This window comes from Ilyonectria robusta (genome assembly GCF_021365365.1).
Source record: "Ilyonectria robusta strain PMI_751 chromosome Unknown BGZ61scaffold_3, whole genome shotgun sequence".
NCBI lineage: Eukaryota > Fungi > Ascomycota > Sordariomycetes > Hypocreales > Nectriaceae > Ilyonectria > Ilyonectria robusta.
The window spans coordinates 694,724-715,365 of record NW_025764437.1 but is presented as its reverse complement, the minus strand read 5'-3'; the positions used below and the strand labels follow the sequence as shown (position 1 = coordinate 715,365).

At 52.8% G+C, this 20,642-nt stretch overlaps 7 protein-coding genes across 7 annotated transcripts; 3 read left to right on the top strand and 4 right to left on the bottom strand.

Annotated features, from left to right (window-relative positions):
• Window positions 1-1,234: 1,234 nt before the first annotated feature.
• BGZ61DRAFT_411839 (uncharacterized protein) lies at window positions 1,235-2,457 on the bottom strand. Its single transcript, XM_046243281.1, has 3 exons — window positions 2,308-2,457; window positions 1,437-2,248; window positions 1,235-1,383 (listed from the first exon to the last, which is right to left on the bottom strand). Exons 1-3 carry the CDS (start codon window positions 2,348-2,350, stop codon window positions 1,246-1,248), a joined length of 993 nt encoding a protein of 330 aa, XP_046109270.1. The 5' UTR covers window positions 2,351-2,457; the 3' UTR covers window positions 1,235-1,245.
• Window positions 2,458-2,902: 445 nt separating this feature from the next.
• Window positions 2,903-4,660, top strand: BGZ61DRAFT_473210 (thiamine diphosphate-binding protein; the record flags this gene model as incomplete). Its single annotated transcript, XM_046248434.1, has 1 exon — window positions 2,903-4,660. One exon carries the CDS (start codon window positions 2,903-2,905, stop codon window positions 4,658-4,660), a length of 1,758 nt encoding a protein of 585 aa, XP_046109269.1.
• A 717-nt stretch (window positions 4,661-5,377) lies between these two features.
• On the bottom strand, window positions 5,378-6,331 carry BGZ61DRAFT_473209 (extracellular metalloprotease; the record flags this gene model as incomplete). The annotated part of the gene is made up of 3 exons (XM_046248433.1): window positions 5,378-5,459; window positions 5,507-5,669; window positions 5,737-6,331. The coding sequence occupies 3 exons, from the start codon at window positions 6,329-6,331 to the stop codon at window positions 5,378-5,380; spliced, it is 840 nt and encodes a 279-aa protein (XP_046109268.1).
• A 1,158-nt stretch (window positions 6,332-7,489) lies between these two features.
• Window positions 7,490-10,089, bottom strand: BGZ61DRAFT_442601 (uncharacterized protein). Its single transcript, XM_046244758.1, has 5 exons — window positions 9,895-10,089; window positions 9,075-9,835; window positions 8,576-9,023; window positions 8,232-8,520; window positions 7,490-8,181 (listed from the first exon to the last, which is right to left on the bottom strand). The coding sequence occupies exons 1-5, from the start codon at window positions 10,074-10,076 to the stop codon at window positions 7,792-7,794; spliced, it is 2,070 nt and encodes a 689-aa protein (XP_046109267.1). The 5' UTR covers window positions 10,077-10,089; the 3' UTR covers window positions 7,490-7,791.
• Window positions 10,090-11,681: 1,592 nt separating this feature from the next.
• On the top strand, window positions 11,682-13,259 carry BGZ61DRAFT_527814 (Tannase/feruloyl esterase; the record flags this gene model as incomplete). Its single annotated transcript, XM_046253167.1, has 1 exon — window positions 11,682-13,259. The coding sequence occupies one exon, from the start codon at window positions 11,682-11,684 to the stop codon at window positions 13,257-13,259; it is 1,578 nt and encodes a 525-aa protein (XP_046109266.1).
• Window positions 13,260-13,377: 118 nt separating this feature from the next.
• Window positions 13,378-14,313, bottom strand: BGZ61DRAFT_513932 (uncharacterized protein). The gene is made up of 2 exons (XM_046252191.1): window positions 13,633-14,313; window positions 13,378-13,577 (listed from the first exon to the last, which is right to left on the bottom strand). Exons 1-2 carry the CDS (start codon window positions 14,227-14,229, stop codon window positions 13,545-13,547), a joined length of 630 nt encoding a protein of 209 aa, XP_046109265.1. The 5' UTR covers window positions 14,230-14,313; the 3' UTR covers window positions 13,378-13,544.
• Window positions 14,314-16,374: 2,061 nt separating this feature from the next.
• Window positions 16,375-18,992, top strand: BGZ61DRAFT_560142 (FAD-dependent oxidoreductase-like protein; the record flags this gene model as incomplete). The annotated part of the gene is made up of 4 exons (XM_046255785.1): window positions 16,375-16,723; window positions 16,893-16,961; window positions 17,106-17,343; window positions 17,432-18,992. The coding sequence occupies exons 1-4, from the start codon at window positions 16,690-16,692 to the stop codon at window positions 18,990-18,992; spliced, it is 1,902 nt and encodes a 633-aa protein (XP_046109264.1). The 5' UTR covers window positions 16,375-16,689.
• Window positions 18,993-20,642: the final 1,650 nt, after the last annotated feature.

Sequence of the window (20,642 nt, the reverse complement as noted above, 5' to 3'; positions counted from 1 at the left end):
CTGCTGCTTCACATTTCCTGACCATTTCATATCTATGCTCACCATCAGAGTCACATTTTTACTTCTTTATCCTTCTCACATCTGGGTGGGAAACCAATTTGTTTCGGATCTATTTTTACCTCAGAGAGGCGTTCATGAATGGTGGTGGAATTCGCTTCTCCCTCTTTGATTCTGATACCAGGATGTTTTGAAGAAGCCTGGAGGGCTCGTTTGGAAGACTTGGGTTCGCGGCCAATCCGCAGTGTGCATGGTATATCTGTGACAAGATATGGGAAATCGTTCGTGTTGGGACATGAGTGACGCTAGGTTGGGTTGCTATTTTCCGGTGTTGGGCGGGACTTGGGTAGATTATACCGGCGACGTCGATATTTCTTTTATAAATCTGTTGAGAAAAGATTGGTTCATCTCCAAATTTGACAAAAGTTTTGCAATTGACAACCTCTGGCCTTGATTCTTTAAGCTTGACTTGAACTGATGGCCATTAACATGCTATCTTTGAAGGAGGTGACGCCCTTGACTACTGACACCGAGGGATAGGAGGGCTCCATAGACGCGAATTCCGCACTGGCTGCCTAGCTAGGTTGCGTCTTGACTAGATTCTCCTTGAAGTGATGAGTGGAACGAGCCATCTCTTTCCTGCCGTGCAGAAAGACGGTCTCGGATAAGTTGGACTCTCGCGCGATCATCTGCATTTGCCCCGGAGATGGCGCGGGATTCGCTCTCTTGACGACAGCGAGCTGGCTGCCCTTGAACCCAAAGGAAAAATGTCAGAGCTCAAGTATACGGAGGATAAAAATAGTTCCCCAGCGATGTGGTGGAGTCGCGAATGAGATCTCGGATGACGTACATCTTCCGCGTAAAGACGTCCAGGGTCACTAGCGTCACTGTTAGAAGCTGTTTCTGTCTAAATACTGGAGCAAGGAGGTTTATCGTAGGAGGGTTCGCCGGCCGACATTTTGATCAGTGGCAGTAGGAAATGATTCGTTCGTTCGACAACTTCATGGTATCATGACAGCTCCACAGAGTATAATTTGCGATCGATCAACTACCTAAGGGAAGCAATATCAGTAAACCCTTACTTTTAGAAATAAGAATTGAACGTTAGTACATTACCTAGGTACTAAATAATAAAGATCTGAGGGCCTGGTTAGATAGGTAAGTATTGAAAGACACCGCCTACGCACTGTAGCAAATGGCATTTCAAGGTGTGGTTTTGATCGTGGAACATTTGTCACCCCATTGTATCTACAAGTTGCTACCTGGGAGAATCATCCCTAGTCTGTCCCTCAAAACGGTCTCCGCTTCCCTTTCAATTCTCTGAACCAGCTCGCTGCATGTTGGAATATCGTGGATCAGGCCAATCACTTGTCCCGTGGTCCAGACCTATATGCTGGTTAATAATTGAGACCATTCTCATGGTACGGGTACTATCTTACTCCAAACTCGGGATCCCCATTTTCAAAAACCTTTTTGCCGCGTTTCCCGTTCACCAGAGGCGCTATCTCTTCAAACTCCCCAGTCTTGCTAGCTTGCTCGACCTTCAGCGCCTCCAGGGCTACTTTGTTCTTGAACAGGCGCGACGTGTTCCTCCATCGGCGCAAGAGAAGGACCGTGTCGGTTTCTTGGGATTGGACAATTTTCTGCTTGATGTTCTCATGGACTGGGGCTTCCTGTGTACATAGAAATCGAGTGCCCATGTTGATGCCAGAGGCTCCGAGGCACAATGCCGCTGCCAAACCCCAGCCATCGGCGAAGCCGCCGCTGGCAATGAAGGGAATTTTTAACACCTGGCGCGCCTTGCTTAAGAGGATCAAGTTCGTAATGTCGTTTTCGCCGATGTGGCCGGAGCACTCGAAGCCATCAATACTCAGAAAGTCAACCCCGAGTCTCTGCGCGCTCTCGGCATGGCGTATGCTCGTGCATTTATGCAACACCGTAACGTCGGCTTCCTTCAGTTGCGTGATGATGGGCCCTGGAGAGTTGCCTGCTGTTTCGACGATGGTGATGCCCTCGTCGATGGCCGCCTGCGCGTAGCCACGGTAATCCGGCGGCACTACACTGGGCAGCAGGGTGATGTTCACTGCGAAGGGGTTTGGGGTGAGACGACGGCAGCGTCGAATCTCCTCGCGCAGAGCCGCGGGAGTTGGGAAGTTGAGGGCCGTGATGGTGCCGAGACCGCCGGCGTTGGACACGGCGGATGCCATTTTGGCGGTGCCGACGTGCATCATGCCCCCCTGGATAATGGGCACTATAGGCGGAGTGAGTCTAAGCCGACAATCTGGGAACTGGGATGATTAGGTGGGATACCCTTGATGCCCAATCGGCGTGTCAGTTCCGTGGCAATTGTCATCTTTACAAAGTCTAGTTGGTGAGTCTATGGGGAAGTAGGGTCGATAGATACGACATGGCCTAAAGATAAGACAGGATAAGACAAATAATATCTCAATCAAAGAGCGGCTCTAGTATTCAATGTATAATCGCAAGCCGAGAATACACGAGATAGATGTGATTGCCGGGGATGTCGGATAGGATATGGTAAGCTCAGCCGAGGTGCGGAGTCCAATGCGGAGTATTCGGAGAGAACGGATAGCGGACATAGCTACACTCTCCGTACCCTGGTAGATAGCATCATTTAACATCTTTCGCCGGTTCCAGTTTTTATACCAATCGTAGGGCAAGATAGAAATCCCGTAGGGCTAAATAGACATCTCGTAGGGCTGGATTGACATGCTGCATAGTGGGGATTGCCGGCGAAAGGCGAAAGTGATCACTTGGCCAAGGAGCAGGATTATTACAAGAGCCTTCTATTGTCATCGCAGAAATATGCAAGCCTCTCCTGAAAATTTGTTTTTTTTCTTCTCTTTTACCCTGTCATTAGATTCACTGTCATCCAAGACACACCATGGAGAAGGAGATTCACTTAGTCGACTATCTATTCCGGCGCCTGGCCCAACTTGGAGTCGGATCTGTCCATGGTGTCCCAGGCGACTATAACCTCACCATCCTGGACTATCTCGAATCGGCAGGTCTGGGCTGGGTAGGAAACGCCAACGAGCTCAATTCCGGTTACGCGGCAGATGGCTACGCAAGAACCAAGGGCCTTGCCACCCTTGTGACTTCGTTCGGCGTGGGAGAGCTCTCAGCAATCAATGCCATCGGCGGCGCCTATGCAGAAAAGGCCCCCGTGGTACACATTGTCGGGACGGCCCCTCTGGCTGCCCAAAACTCAGGCGCATGTCTACACCACTCACTGGGCGATGGCAACTTGAGAGTCTTTGCGGACATGTACAAGTCGGTGACGGTGGCGCAAGCGAACCTGACGGATGCGGAAAACGCTCCTCGCTTGATTGACATGACGTTGAAGCAGTGCTTGTTGCAGAGCCGCCCGGTTTATATCGAGATTCCCACCGACATGGTCAGCGCCCGGGTGGCAGCTCCGACGGGATTGATCGACCTTACCATCCCGGGATACAGCAAGCTCCTCGAAGGTCAGACAGTCGACAAACTTCTTGGGAAGATTCAACAAGCAAAACGACCACTGATTTTGGTCGACGGCTTCGCAACGAGATTCGGCATCCGGGATAACTTGAACGAGCTCATAAGGCGCACGGCTTTCCCGACGTTGACGACACCATTTGGCAAGAGCCTAGTGAGCGAGACGCTGTCCAACTTCCACGGCGTCTATTATGGGCTCGTGGGAAACCCAGAACATGCGGCGTGGGTCAAGAGTCGCGACTTGGTGCTTCACTTCGGGCCTCTCCCCTCGGATGTCAATACGTTCGGCTTCACCGCTTGTCCCGATGCCACAACTACCGTGGTATTCGAGGCAGATAGGGTCATTGTTGGCAACGAGACTACGGAGCCTACTCAACATCATGGAATATGTATCAAATCGCTGCTGGAAAAGGTTGTGGCAAGGCTACAGGAAGTGGAACTGGCAGCTGTCGAGCCATTCCCGGAAAACCCAGAGGACCCAAGAACACTCTTGAAAGCCTTGCCTGTGCCAGCTGGAGACTCCATCGTTGACCAGCATTCGTTTTGGTTGCGCATTTCTGACTTCCTTCGGCCCGGAGACATCATCCTTACTGAAACCGGTACATCTTCATACGGAGGGCAATCTTTCGTCCTCCCTGAAGATACGATGGTCATAAACTCTTCCATCTGGTTGTCTATTGGATATACATTGGCCGCTTCCCAAGGCGTCTCCCTTGCGCAAAGAGAAATGGTCAAGAACGGAACGCGGCGCCCTGGCAGAACCATTCTCTTCGAGGGTGAGGGCAGTCTCCAGATGTCAGCGCAGGCCATCAGCGACATCATCCGGAACAGGCTCGACATCACAATCATCGTCCTCAACAACAACGGCTATACCATTGAGCGGATGATTCATGGATTCAACGCCTCCTATAACGACGTGCAGCCCTGGCGCAATCTCGAAGCACCAAGCTATTTCGGAGCTCCTAAAGATGACCCGTCGTACCCAGTCACGACACGAGCGGCTCATACTTGGGGTGAATTGGAATCGGTCCTTGCGGACCCTTTGATTCAAGAAGGTAAAGGGCTGAACATGGTCGAGGTCTTTATGAGTATGGATGATGCTCCGGTGTCTCTCAAGAAATTCGGTGCTTACCTGGCGCAGAGAAATAGCACAGGACAATCTTGACGGAAGCATACCCAATGTATAAGAGGAAGTTCCACTGTGGCGATTGTACATAGACATCACTTGCGCTAGCTAGATTATGATAAACCCCTCTCCTCAATCTTCAAGACTATCAAGTGAGCCTTCTGACGTGGTGTGTACAAGAAGTGCGATTGCTGAAACAAGCAGACGAAGTAAGATATTGCTGGGCATCGGGTACCCTCTTCTAGTAGAGTCTAGACTCAAGTTTACCCTTTTTTGTTGGCAGTGCACCCTGGCATGTCTGCGCCGTAAGTCTTCATTATAACAAGTTATCTTCTTTATTTACTGTAGTCCGTTGCTACTCTGTCCACGCCCTTGTCCCTGAGCCTCTTTGGAATCTAAATTCAATGCCTCGCGGCTTTGAGATTGGAGGGCATGGCTGTCACATCTGTTAGAACCGCTGCACTCCGAGCGTCTTTTTTGGACGAGTTGCTTTTCAAAATGCAAGGAAGTTGGACGGTATTGAGTTTTTAATGGATAATTGAAGAGTCGTAACAACCTGAGCAAGTAGCTACAAAGAATATGAATGTACAGTAGTGACAGTACAGCCTCTCCTTTCTTAAGGATCGGCCAATGCATCTTCCGCCATCCATAATCACCCACCACACCTCAACACCTCAACACCTCGTCATGTTTCTCATCGTCACATTTTGCAACCTCTTTCAAAATTGATCTTGGTCGATTGACAGCATTAGCTATTTACTGGTAGCTGGCACGGTAAGTGTCCCAGTAGTTGTAGATGCGGTCCTCCTGGCCAGCGGTAAAGCCAGTGAAGCAGTCGCTATCGATGAATTAGCTTGGGTATCGAAACTGATTCGATCTACTTACTCATCAGAGTAGTCCATGTAGTTGGTAACGGGGTCAGTTCCGGCAATGTTGGGGCAAGTGTCACGTCCGATCTCGCAGTTGTAGGCCTCCTCAGACTCAGCAGGGGTATCGGCAACATAGTCGCCGTTTCCACCGCAAGTGTAGCCCTCGAAAGTGTGGTAAACTAAAAATCCTGTCAGCGTCTATTCGGGATGGTAATTTCAAATCAAACAATCTTCAAGGTAACTTACGACCCAGCCAGTGGCCAATCTCGTGGGTAGCAGTGTGGCCCAGGTTGTACTGCGTCGCGCTACCTCCGGGAACGGTGGTGGACAGAATGACGACACCATCATAGTAAAACGCGTTGGAACCGGCAGTAACACTGGTAGGGAAGTAGGCGTATCCAAGGTATTGGGTTCCGGGCATGAAGTAGACGTTAAGATCAGCGTAGGTGCCCTTGCGGAGCGCCCTCTTCATGGCGAGCTCGGATCGATCGTTGGCATAGTTCGTGTTAATGGTCCAGTCAACACCAGCCTGCACAAAGGAGACGTCGTGAGGAGCAAAAGCGGTGTTGAGAACAGCCAGCTGCCTGGTCAGGGTGGCCTGGGTAAGGTAGCCTCCCGCAACGGAGTTGGAGGTGGCAAGCACATGCCAGTAGACGTTGATCTTGATAGAAGAAGCCTGTCGGGTGGTGATCTTGAGCTCACGGGCGCTAGCCTCGCTCTTCATGAAGTCCAAGGCGACTTCATTCTGCTCCTCGCTAGGGTTGGGAGTTCCGCAAGTGCGCTTGGCAACCGTGCTGGTTGCCGCCAGCAGGGCGGTAAAGAAGGAGAACTTGAACAACATTGTACCGGATAGATGATGAAGGTCGGTATTCAAGATGGAAGAGGATGAAGCTGACACTGCTGTCTGGGGAATAGTATCAAAACTCCTATGCCGATGGCACTTATATAGTCAAGTTCCCTAGCATTGCCAAGTGCAGTATTTCGTATTCTTCAACATCAGCCTTCCTAAAAGAGATGCTTCTCAGCGCATAATTACAACTGCTCCAATCAAAAGAAACTATTCGACTTCGAAATCCAACCTTCCTAAAACAGACTCTCTTCGGCGCCTAAGTCCAACAGCAGCTCCGATGGACAATCCAATCAGCGGCAACTGTTCCACGCTCATACTCCGGGGATCGGCATTGGCACAGCGGGAATAGGTGCCAATCTATGACCCCACTAGAACGACCTGCCTTGTTCGTTATCGCACGCGCCAGCGGATTGTCCGTATTGCCCCATTCATGGCCCACTGAGCGGATAACAGCCTGATTCTCCAGAATGGAGGACTTTTGTTTTGTTGTCAAGTGCCAAGGCCGGTCCTTGGGTCTTAAGAGGGAGCTCCTGTGTGAAATGTCGACCTGCAGCGTATTAGATCAGTCCATTGTCCCATCAGCCTTTCGCTACGTGATATAGCGCATCATGCAAAGCAACCTTGGACCGTTTTCATCGCGTCACCTGCCAGATGTGGTATTTAATTGCCGTGGCCGCGTTTTCTTAATGCCGAGTGGGCCCATATATGTCCTCACTCTATTAATTAGCTTTACGGTTCTCCTACTCGAAATGGTAAGTATCAGCGATGTGCAAGGATAATCCGACCTCCCTAAAGATAAGCTTAACATTAGGGTGATGGCTCTATGAACACTGTAAAAAGACAACTCTGTTGATTTACGTTATCTACGGCAGTGATAGACATTATGGAAATAAGAGGGAATATTGCACAACGGTTGGCTGCTTGCTTCGAACCAAGTGCAGGACGGAACCGGCCGCCAAATGGCTCGTATGGCCGGCCAACAATGGGATGCACAAAGTCCTGATCCAAAGTTTTGTACAGGGTTATGCACCGGTAATCTGCACTGCGGTATACGGAGTATCCGATCTTCAATAGGTCATAACTCTTAAAATCTAGGGCTAGAAGTAACTATAAAGATCTTTGAGTGAGACGACGAAGCAAATATAAGAGGTTCAGCATATGTAAATGAAGAATATAATTTTATCATACTATTCAACCAGAGCACAGAGTATAGCGGTAAAATGCGCTAGCTGCATCAAGTAAGCAAGCAATTCAGTACATTATTTTGGATCAGGACTTTATGCTTCCCACTGTAGGACTTTGGTAACCCTGTCGGAGCGGGCCGCCTATGCAATACCTCGGTTATTCCTGCAGTCTCCAATGAGTTGCTTCTTCCGGCCCGCATTGCAGGTGTGAAAAGGCAAGAATTCAAGGCTCCGCTTCTGTGACTGGGCTTTGTACGAATATATCATCTAGTTTTCGTGGCTATGCAGCGTCGGGTGCTCGGCGAGATTTGCCCAGAAATCTATCTCAAATTCCCAAGGATCAAAGTTGATGCAAGGACCCCAACGGTCCATATACTGAGCCGGGGGGTCAACTTGGGAGTTGAGCGTCTCTGGGCGGGGTTGGCCCCATGTCATTACAGAATCGAGAAGACTCTGAATAGTGCTGGTAGCCCGAGTGAATAGTGCAAAGTTTGGCTCCCCAGCCTGGATTACTGCTCCTGTCCTAATCTCTGCGACAAGGACGCTTAGATCTTGCACGAGCCTAGATCGCGAAAACGAGCCTGCGCCTGTGTTGACGGTGGGGTTTAAGAGGGCAAGTGAGATGATCCCTGCGGCAGGTAGACCAAACTGGGCAACCTACCTCGAGTTAGCTTCTATCGAAGGAAAAATCGAATGTTAAATAGTACCTTCCAGATGAGGGATGTGCCAGAATTGACCATACGATCCCGTAAAATGATAACCTCGACAACATGAGAGAGCATCTCTCCAGCCACAGTTAGGAGAGCTTCGTCCGGCTCAGAGATCTGCTTAAGAGAAGCTAGATGTAGGAGGAAAAGGGTGTGCAAGTAGTCAAGTCGGGTACCCACGAGGAAATCTCGGGTGAAGGGGTCAGAATGACAATTTCGGATACTTGTGGTAAGCTTGAAGTGGGCCGGTAGTTCTCGCCATTGATTTTCGACTGCTGTCCTGATTGCACTATGAGACGAATCGTCAATTTCTTATAACAACATCCGAGGAGGCCGCGGCTTACCTTGCCTTTTCCACTTGATCCGGGGACAGGCGATGGCGGAAGAGGCCAAGAACATCTTCCTTCAGCCACGCGAACCGGACAGTGCAACGTGTATCGGCCGTATAATTAATGGGCTCCAGGCGATCGGAGCCTAGATCCACCGTAGCAGAGCTTTCTCCATCTGAGGGACCTAGACTTGGCTCAGGGGCAGAAGCAGGACCCGTGTTGCCCCAAAAATCCGACTCGTTGGTCGGAAGTTGGAAAGTGCAGTACGCTTTGGCGATGCGTGGTGGGCGTCCAAGAAATATCGCCAAGCTCTTATCACCCGTATAGACGCGGGCGAAAGTTGATTTTCGTAGCTCAGCTACGAATGGGGGGATATTCGATGCAGCTGCATCAATCTTTTCGTGGTATCCTAGTGCGAACAAGGAACTCGCAAGGTCTCCCATCCTCCTCCATGAGTGATAACCTGTGATACTAACATTAGCAACCTCAATTCTGAAAGAAGACAGTGACTTACTTTGGTCTCCATCAACTTGAGAATGCACGATAAAATTCTCATACTGCAGGATAAGCTGTAGATCATTCAAGCAATCGAGCGAAAGGCAAATCTCTAAACAACAATCTCCTATGTAGGTCAAGGCCCTAATTAGAACGCTTCTTTGTTGATCAGTCATATACAGAGAAGGGTAGGAGTCTCGGTCGATCGCTGCCCTGCTGGCTGCGGTGAAGAAGATTCCGATTGACTCCCAACGCAGATTATCACCAAGCATCTGGGAGAAGTAATCTTCAACCGTGGATTCTCTGTGAATGGTGAAGCGTTTGAGCGTGTTTCGGAGCAGCAGCTTTGCCTGCTGTACCACCAGCGCGCTGGGATCCCGGAGACCGGCGGTGGAGGGAGGGAATAGAGTGGCCATGTCCTTCGTGGCCTCGGCACAACGAGCCACGAATGGCTCCGCCAGTGGTAGATTCACCCTCTTATCCAGCCAGACTTGGACCAGGTTCTTTAGCCCAGGAATGTCCGTCCGGATCAGCTGGTTCAACGCATGTGCTGCGCGGTCAACGATGCCTTGGCCGTTGAGCATGTTACCAGAAGCAGAGAAATCCGGTTCTTGGGCTGCACCATCATCATTCAAGTTCCCATTATCTGACGCAGGCCACGAAGCCATCGCGTTGAATATGGTAGAATGGCTTGACGAGCCCAGGTACCCAGGATTTGGGTAGGAATGAGGTTGCGGCGAAGGCACTACTGCAGGGATATCCTCGGCCCTCGTCGAGTTCCTGGACCCAATTAGCTGCTGAGAGTCCACATCTACGTTCCGTAGACAGGTGGTAGTTACTTGGATGAATGGCTTCGCAGTTTTCTTCTCCGAAAGGGGTGATCGCGATAAACGCAGCCCTCTCCTTGCCCGCGATCTTGGCATCGCACACAAACAGGCCGCTCATGACCGCAGGCAAGTTTGGCCCGCCGACATGGTTCGCATGCGGCAAGTCTGATACTCGGCGTTCTCTGACTGGCCATGGGTGAAATAGATGTATGTTGCGAATTCTCCGTTCCGTTGCCCGAGACTCGGCCAGACGATCGGCGAAGAACTTGCGAGCCAGGCCGAACGCGGGAACTCCGATTTCGCCGATTTCGCCGACACTCCGGGTGACCCATATTTATATCTCGTCGACTCTGAGAGCGGAATCTCCGTATCCAGTCGGAGATAGCAATCACTACGAGAGAAGCCTCAAATCGTCAAAATCCGATACTAAAGAACGCGTATTCAGTGTATATTGGGAACTAGCCTGGTATGCGAAGTATGTATGTTGCTTGGTGGCTCTGACTGTACGAGGGCTGTCGCAGGAAGTTGCATAACTTCCTCAGGAATAGGTACATACCGCTGTACACTGTGTAATATTGTGTGTAAATGAAGGGTTTATAACAAAATAATAAAGAACTTATCTATTTCTTGTTTCTAGATACTGGAGTTGTCAAACTTCCTGCGCCAGCCTTCGTAAAGCACTCACACAGACCCAGGCAAGGGCTAAATGCGGGGTCTTTGAACAGCGCAAAAACCAACCGGATACCGAGAAAGAGTGCCTCGCTTTAAAATTCACACTGCCAATTCCATATTTTTCTGTCACATCTCTGAGCTTTCTAGTAGTTACAAATATCATGCTGCTGTGGACAAGTCGGGGCCCCACGAGCGCTTGTGGGACTTCTTCTCACCTTTCTGTAGGGCCCCACATGCCGATGTGCTCGTCTCCTAAACGAAGGGAATGCGAGGAATAGAAACTCTGTCTGAATACGAGAAACGCTTCTCTATGTCTGACTGTTCTTCACGATACTCAATGGTCTTTTACATCCCTCCAACTGTATTTCTACGATTGTCTCGTGCCAGAATCCTAGGGAGTCGGTGCTTGGTAATAGGGTAAGTGGTGTCCCACATCCACAACTAAAAGGATCTCAAAAGCGGTCCCTCTACTAAGTAGAGATGGCTTTTTTAGCCTGCCTCTGTTTAACCCTGGTAAATAAGTCTGTGTATTATTGAGATACTCCAAATAATAGAGGATTTCCGAAATTTGAGCCGACGTGTACGGAATATGATGTACCATCTCATTAAAATGTCTCTGTACATCTTGAAGGTCCTCTTTTCCACTGAACCTCAACCCTTAATGAGCACAACTCTGTGACAACCTCATAACACCAGCGAACACCAAGAACCCGCACATTTCCGTCACCTAGATCTCAGCCAAGGGTCTGTGTTGACATCGGCTGCATATCCGTTAACGTCGGCTGTTGATCCGGCCGTCGACCGTTTAGTCCTCTCCCCCGTAAAATTTGCGGGGGTGCCGCCACATCTTGCCAGATCGTCGCCCACGCTAATCTAACAACCTGGTAAGTGGAACAACGGCAATTCTATACGGGATGAATATAAGGGTGTTGAGCGGGGATGGGGGAAAAGAGTGCATAAACCAGACGACGGAATAAAATCCGGCCGGCAACATCAAGTACAATAATGGGATGGCGAGATGAATATAAATATGTGCCGCGCGGGAACTGACATGCTGAGTTGCATCCATCCTGCAGGTTGACTGGCATCTTCACGGCATCATACCCAACTATTCACGTTGTTTGAAAATGGGACTCTATAATTCCCCTATATTTCTACTGCTACTCCTGCTCCTAGGAGCAGAGCAAGCCCTTTGCTCCCAGCGTGATAAGTGTGCCAGACTATCACGGACACTCAAGCTCGCCAACGTCACGATACACAACGCCGCTTTCGTTGCGGCAGGAACCAACCTTACCTTTCCAAATGATCACCCAACTTGCACGACCAGGTCTCAGGTTGTTCGCGCTGACATTTGCCGCGTTTCATTGCTGGTAGTCACAGGGCCACGAAGCAATGTCACGCTTGACGCCTGGCTGCCTCTTGACTGGAGCGGAAGATTCCTCACAGTAGGCAATGGGGGATTGAGTGGTTGTATTAAACACGATGATCTTAACTACGGATCCTCTATGGGCTTTGCCACCATTGGTGGCAATAACGGCCACGACGGAACCTCGGGCTCGCCGTTTTACAAGAACCCGGGGGTGCTGGAGGATTACGTCTACCGCTCTGTTCACCTCTCCGCTGTGCTCGGGAAGAAAATTAGCCAGAAGTTCTATGGAAAAGAGCACACCAAGTCGTACTATCTCGGATGCTCAACTGGGGGTAGACAAGGCTTCAAGGAGGCACAAGACTTTCCCGAAGATTTCGATGGCATTGTCGCCGGCGCTCCCGCTTTCGACTTGAATGCCCTGATGTACTGGACTGGCCAGTTCTATCTTGACACAGGAAAGGCTGGGACGGCGTCGTTTCTCTCTGCGGCCCAGTGGGATCTGGTCTATGAGGATATTCTGCGCCAGTGCGATGGCCTGGATGGTCTTGTGGACGGGATTATTGAGGACCCGGATCTTTGTCAATACCGTCCTGAGGAATTGATCTGCAGCACGAAGCAAAAAAGCGGTTGTCTTACAGGGGAACAGGCGGCCACTGTGCGGGCTGTCTTCTCGCCCGTCTACGGTCCCGACGGCAAACTGGTTTATCCTCGCTTCCAGCCTGGAGCCAATTCCACCGCGCGGTTTTTCGCCGGCGAACCCCATGATTACCCAGTTGACTGGTTTCGATATGTCATCCACGAAGATCCATCATGGGACCCTGCAACGTTGAACGTCAAGGACTGGACGGCTGTGTCCAAACGGAACACATTCAACGCCGCGACCTGGAAGGGCGACCTGTCCGGCGTGCAGAAACGGGGGACCAAGATCCTGCACTACCACGGCCTTCAAGACAACGCCATTAGCAGTGACAACTCGGCCCGCTACTACAACCACGTGTCGCGAACCATGGGGCTTCCTTCGGACGAGTTGGACGAGTTTTACAGATACTTCAGAATCTCCGGCATGGCTCACTGCCGCGACGGAAGCGGCGCCAGTTTCATCGGAGGCAACCTGCAAACGCTGGCGGAATACAGCCCTGATGAGAACGTCCTGGCCGCTGTTGTTAGATGGGTCGAGGAGGGTATTGCGCCAGAGTTCATTATGGGCACGCAGTTCGATGATGGAACGAGCTCTGGAGAGGTTGTGTTGCAGAGAAGGCACTGCAAGTATCCAACTCGAAATGTTTACAGCGGAAAAGGTGATCCCAACTCAGCAGATAGCTGGGATTGTGTTTAGGAGCACGTCATCTCCCTCTCTATATTTAGTTGAGACATCGTGATTCCACATAGTGAGAAGTCGAATAGGATGGCACCGCTTTACATAAACACCTACACGTCTTTCACGCACGGCATGATGAAAAAGAAGTCGCTGTCTCTATTAAGCACGAGTAGATGTGGAAAATAAATACAAATAAAGGCATAAATAATAAGCAACTACAACAACGATCTTGTCGCTAGGTATCCTTACCGTCGTTCATCTCATCATTACACATGTACATTATGAAATCATGGATCGCTAGGTCTATTCATAGTTCAGGACGCCCTTTAGGATCCACTGCATAATGCTGTTAGTATTGCGATTGATATCCCTCATTATGAAGATAACTTACCACTTCGCCGTTGGCAACTTGGCTAGCCACACGCTCCACCTCGACGTCATCCGGCATCACGAACTTCTTTCCATCTTTCTCGACCCACCAGACCTGCTTTCCGAGAACCGTTTCTGCCTTGTCGTCTTCCATCCAGGGACTTCCCGCAACAAGATGCGCCTCGACGAAACGAAGCAGATTCTTGCGGGCGCGCTCCTGGCCGTCGTCGCCGGAGTATGCCTTCGGGCCTAGACGGCTGTAGTCTCGCGGGTCCTCCCAAGGCTTTCGGGGGAGGGCTTCGATGGCGGAGTTGAGGGGCGCTAGGACGGTGGTATTGACGTCGAAGTTGGCGAGGAGGGCTTCGCTGGAGGGGTGGAGGCGGGCGAAGGAGGAGAAGGTGGTGAGGGAGCGCTGGGTGCCGAGGACGTCGGCGATGGCGACAGAGGGTTGGTTATCGCCGCTGGCATCCTTCTTGCCGGCGTTATCATTCTTGTCGGCCATGGCGGGAAGGTGACCGTTGAGCGGGGGACGGTTGGGGAGCGGGACTTGAAGGGAGCCGCGAAGGAGTTGGGCGGTGGCGAGGGCGATGAGGGGACTGAGAAGCAGGAGAGGCTTCATGGTGAAACCGGGAGTCGAGGTGGATTCTGATACAGGCAGACGCAGAAGCAGGCGCACGACGTTGACGATGCGGTTGGTTGGCTGATGGTTGATACGTCATGAGTGGAGGGGCAGCGGGATGCAAGTAATTGGATGTGGGTCAAGAATGAGAGTTGATCACGTGGATGGCTATCAGATTAGATAAAGAATTTCTTATTAGTCACGTTACATCTTCTCCCCAGACTTGGCATTCGTCTCGCTTGGGAGATGAGATGATCAATGACTGCAACCATCTGCATGTGAAAACAAGCCAAAAGCTGGAGACGGGTGAATGGAGAAAGGTGGCTTGGCGTCAGATCAGATGATGCACGTGCAGAATCTGGGGAAGGTTGTTCTCCCTCCAGTCGGTTGCGGGAGGACGGCAAATGCTACGGCGGGCTGCGGCTATGTTGGGGCTTTCACGTGCTTGAAGATGCGAGCAAGGTTTCACTTTGACCCCAGATGACCATGATGAGTCTTGCATGTGGTGATGCGGTGGCAGGCCCCTTACTCAGACGCGGTACGGAGCATGTCCAGCTTATTCCCTAGGTGGGATGGTGGACAGGGCGACGGCAGGGTCGAGATGCGCCGGAGCTCGAAGTGGGCGAATGGGGAAGCCAAGTGAGGAGGCGAAGTGAAGATCTGGGGAATCAGAAGCAACCGAATGACCCAAATCAGCGGTAACCTGGAACAGGATGGTCATCAGCGTCACCATCGCCGGTGATGTGAGTGGGCGAGGGGCGAACCAGGGAGCCACGAGCGATTCATGTGCCCCTAGTTGGAGCATTGGGGGAGCGGCAGCCTCGTTCACATGTGAAAGCGTAGACGTGCCAGGACTCGAACGAAATTTCCAGCTACGAGCATCAAGCACTAGCCAGACGAAAGAATCTTGACCCAATAATGGCACAAGCATTGGATTTCCGGGCGAGCACGGCGGCCTGCGCGAGAGAGGGTTTGCAATGAACTGGTCATCTGACCGAGATGTCGATGACGAGAGAGGACTCAGAACAGTCGCTGGGCCGGGCACTTGTCCGGGCACGGCGAGATGTCCGCCGAGGTAAATGGTGTGGAGGCAGAGGAAATTGTGGGGAAAGTTGGGGAAGAGAGGTGAGGGAGAGATGCGGACAGATGCGGACCGATGCGGACCGGAGGATGTATTCAGAGGTTCAGAGGTTGGTGTAAGCGCAGAAGGAGTGAAGAAATGGAGAAATAAACTGAGAAAAGGAGTCCCCTCTTCCATCCCCTCATGCTATTCTCCAGCTTCTCCAGCTTCTCCTCCTCCTCCTCTTCCTCCTCCCAACCTCGACTTCGGGGATGAAAACCAGCGAGCTTGCCCCATCTACACTTCTGGGAGCCAGGGGCCAGAGACACTAGACGCACCTGGCCCCCACAATTCCCCCATCTTCCTCGTTGCGGCGGGTGGGGACCTCGGCACGCGCAGCGAAAGAGCGGCGGACGACCAAAGAGGGCGTCGGCTGGATGGCCGGAGCGGTGCCCATCCCATGGGATGGTGCCATGGTGCTCTGCGCAGTGGGACTTGGGGCGCGCGGCTTTTCGGCGTAGCTGGCCGCGAGAGGGCGCGCTGGGATATGGGCTTGCGCGGGAACAAGCTGGGAGAAGGCAAAATTGGGGTTGGGGAGGAGTGTCTGGGGTAGAGAACTATTCTGTATTCATGTTCCAGAGTGCATGTGTGTATTCCTCTTTGTAGAGCCGGCGTTTGTGTGGCCGTTGATGCTGGCACCATGACGGATTGAGCAGCATCATCCCATCGGCCAGTATCCGTGCCTGAAGCCCCCTCCAACGTGGTTTCGGCGGGCACCTGCGCTAACCCACTGAACCAGCCCACCGCTTCCGGGGAACGGAACTGTGCTGAGCAAAGGCCGGCAGCTGATTTGCGCCTCCCCCGGGCTTTCCTGACACCAGTGGGCCAGTTCCATTGTTCCTTGGGGGTTGCTACAGCGAGCAGCCCCCCGGACCGTGCCCCCTACCAGCGCTGTGAGGGCTCGGGTTGACAGGGGACCGAGGGCCGTCTCATGCACCGCAGCGCAGCGCCAGTTGCAAAGTACCTGAGGCTACGTACCAGCCGACCGGGCCTGGGAAAAAAAAACAGGAGAGACCTCGGCACGCCGCCGTCATTGCGAGCTCCCCAGTGTCCCTCGGCGTTGTGGGCGTTCGGTCGCATCGCATTCCATGTCGTCGGGGCCCGTCACACGCCAAACTTAAGACTCGCTTTCCTCCCACTCCCCCCCATATCTGGCGCGCCGGAACTCCTCTTTTGTCTTAATTCTTTTCTCATTCTCATCCTCTCTCAACCTGCAACCCGCTCTCAACGCCCTCCCCGCGTGCTTTCCCTCTTGCCGTGCTCTAGTCTGTCCGTTTGCACCGTCTACGCCCGTCCTCCATCCTCCTCCATCCTCCTCACAACCACAACCAGCACCAGTAATGGCTCCCCGCGTCATTGTCGTGGGCGGCGGCCGTAAGTTTACCTCCCCATCTTGCACAGGCTCTCGGGCCGTTTGGCATGTGATTGTCTCTCGCCTCGTTGTCTGGCGGTCGCTTTGCGACGACTTGTCTGGGCATTGGGCGTTGGAGTCGCTCTGTCGCAATTCATCCCCCAGGACCCTTGGCTGACCATCTCGATGCAGTGTCCGGTCTGTCAGCTGCGCACACCATTTACTTGGCCGGTGGCAACGTCGTTGTCCTCGATAAGCAGGGTAAGTTCGAATCCCTTTTTTTCACGTATTCCCAGCTTGCCATGAGCCGCAAATCTCGGCCGTCAGCCGTCAGCCTCGCCGCTCAACCACACTCGGCACTGCGCTCTCCAGCGGATTGACATGTGCTCACATTCGTCATCACAGGTTTCTTCGGCGGCAACTCCACAAAGGCCACCTCCGGAATCAACGGCGCCCTCACCCGCACCCAGGTCGAGCACGGCATTCCCGACAGCGTCCAGAAGTTCTACAACGACACCCTAAAGTCGGCCCGTGACAAGGCCCGTCCCGACCTCATCAAGGTCCTCACCTACAAGTCCGCCGCCGCCGTCGAGTGGCTCCAGGATGAGTTCAACCTCGATCTCACCCTCGTCTCCCGTCTCGGGTAAGTTGATTCATCCACCCACTCTGCCTCATTCATCTGGATGAAGCAATCAGCAACGGAACCATTGAAACTGACTACCTTCCTCCAGTGGTCACTCCGAGCCCCGAACCCACCGAGGCCATGACGCCAAGTTCCCTGGCATGGCCATCACCTACGCCCTGATGCAGCGCCTCGAGGAGCTCTCCGAGACCGAGCCTGGCCGTGTCGAGATCATCAAGAAGGCCCGCGTCACCAGCCTGAACAAGGACGGCAACTCCATCACCGGTGTCACATACGAGTTTGACGGCGAGTCTCACTCCATCGACGGCCCCGTCATCCTCGCTACCGGTGGCTACGCCGCCGATTTCACCGAGACCTCTCTGCTCAAGAAGCACCGCCCCGACACCTACGGCCTTGCCACCACCAACGGCACCCACGCCACCGGTGACGGCCAGAAGATGGTCATGGCCATTGGCGGCAACGGTATCGACATGGACAAGGTCCAGGTTCACCCTACTGGTCTCGTCGACCCCAAGGACCCCGGCTCCAAGTGGAAGTTCCTTGCCGCTGAGGCTCTCCGAGGTGAGGGTGGTCTGCTCCTCAACTCCGATGGTGACCGATTCTGCGACGAGTTGGGCCACCGTGATTACGTCTCCGGCATGATGTGGAAGGAGAAGGAGAAGAACAAGTTCCCCATCCGCCTCGTCCTCAACTCCAAGGCCTCCAACACCCTCGACTTCCACACCCGCCACTACTCTGGCCGTGGTCTCATGAAGAAGATGACCGGCGCGGAGCTCGCCAAGGAGATGGGCTGCACCCCCGAGCACCTCCAGAGCACCTTCAAGACCTACAACTCCATCGCCGACGGCAAGGAGAAGGACCCCTGGGACAAGAAGTTCTTCCCCAGCGTGCCCCTCGACATCAACGACGACTTCCACGTTTCCGTCATGGAGCCCGTCCTGCACTTCACCATGGGTGGTATCGAGATCAACGACAAGGCCGAGGTCCTCAACCAGGACAAGAAGCCCTTCGACGGCCTCTACGCCTGCGGTGAGTTGGCTGGTGGTGTTCACGGTGCCAACCGTCTTGGTGGATCGTCGCTGCTCGGCTGTGTCGTCTACGGCCGTGTCGCCGGTGACACCGCCAGTAACTTCCTGTTCCGACAAGCCCTCCAGGGCACCGCTGCGGGCTCAGCCGCCGCCCAGCGTGTCGGCCAGATCTCTCTGCACCTCGACCCCAACGCCCCTAACCGCGTTACCGTTGAGTGGAACACCGCTGGTGCTGGTTCCGGTTCCGGTGGTTCCGGCCCCGCCGCCTTTGCTGAGCAGGCCGCTTCCGGTTCCGCTCCCGCAAGTTCGGAAGCCCCCAAGGCCGCCGCCAAGGCCCCCGAGCCCAAGGTGTTCGAGGTCCCCGAGAAGGAGTACTCCATGGAGGAGGTTGCCAAGCACAACACCAAGGGCGACCTGTGGGTTGTCGTCAAGGGCGTCGTCCTGGACCTCAGCAACTGGCTCGAGGAGCACCCCGGTGGCGTCCAGGCCATCCTCAACTTCATGGGTCGTGATGCGACCGAGGAGTTTGAGATGCTCCACGATGACGAGGTCATCCCCAAGTATGCCCCGTCGCAGGTCATTGGACGTGTCCAAGGCCAGGATGTCACCCTCGAGTTGTAAGCTTGTAGTCGCGAATTAGAGAAGTACCGACACCTGCTGGCGAGGCTGGGGGACACAGACGATGTGATGAGAAGATGCGTTGTGTTTGTAGCTCGTGCCCAAGAGGTCTATGGACCATGGACCGTCAAGGCGTAAAAGGATTTTGTATTGATAGGTTGGGATGCATGCCAATTGTTGCGAATACTACATTTATTTTCTACCTTTACCATAATGTTCCATGACCTGCTGTGACTGTCGTGACTGTGTGATGATGCCATTTCGAGGTACGGAAACGGGCTGTGAAATGAAACGAAACCGAGGCCTGTCTGTCCTCTCAGCCGAGGTAGCCACTCCTTCCATTTGTTCTCTTCATCCATAGCCAAGCACAGTTACCCGAGGGATTGGTGGACCGGTGAACAAGTCTCAGGATGGTGGCACGGGATGGGAGCTTCTGGAAAGAGGACATGGTGTCATTTCAACCTCTAGTGAGCGAGATGGGACTGAAGCTGTGGAAAGCAGGGAGGGATTGTGCGATTTAGTGAGAGGCTGTATTTGAGTCGGATGAGCTTGGCGAGGAGGAGACGGGCCAATGACATGTGAAGCTTTGTCTCTCGTGTCTTGGTTGACAAGAGGTTGGTTGGCTGCGGTCGCACAGCTCGGTTCGCCTCGTTTCGCTCGGTAACGTCTAGGCGAGTCAAAGAAGAGCTCAGAGCGCGCTTGTGTCACTTTAGACAGTGTTCCAGTTACGATGATCACTTGGCATCATGAGCCCCGTCGAGCTGACTAGTCCTCCCGTCTTCCTCACCGTCGGGTATAGGTGAGGGTGCGCAGATAGCGAAGATCCAGCCAGGCATCCGTCGGCAGGCAGAGCAGCTCCCGCCAAGCTCCCGCCTACGTTCGCGAACGCCGAATAAGGGCGAAAAAAGAAAGAATTACTGACGGTGAAACCCGACGCGTACGCTGAGCGTGATACGTTGAGACACAGAAGCCGGCGGCAGACTGGGCTTAATCATGATGGCATGCCAGGCGTAGTTGGGGAGTGGGATGCACAACGTTTGCATCCGATCTCAGTCCTGATACAATTATATTAGGGCACAGTTCATCGTCAATATATAAGAGTCAAGGGAAGAGTTAAGGTGAAGTGCTTATATTTATATTTATTATTCATTCTTATATAAGATGCCTTCTGGTGAAGCAAAAGGGGATGGAAAGCGCTTAGAGCTCCAGCGTTCGGGTGCAAACTTTCTGCGTCCCACTGTCCAAGAAAAGCAAGCTGTGATTATTCCAACGTCGGCGATAAGACTCAAGCTGAAGCAAAGGGTCCTTTAATGTCTCTGAGCATGGACGGAGGGTCTTGACCTAGTCTACTATAGGGAGAGGGCCCAAGAAGGTGAGAGCCGAAAACAGAAGCATGTGAGACCTGACAAGGCTTGGCGATGGCCGTTGTGAATCAGGATGTTTGGACGAGTGGGTCGGCGATTGGGGGACTTGAGCAGGAATGGGCAAGCTGACATGGTCTTTTGAATTGACAGGTTGGAAACATTTTTAGGGATGCTAGGAGAGTGGATTGTGTTTTACTTTTCGCGGTAGGTGAGCGCTGTGGGGTGGATGGCGCACGGCAGATGGGCAAGTGGAGGCGTGGATACTCGATATTCGAGTGCGGATAGTCTG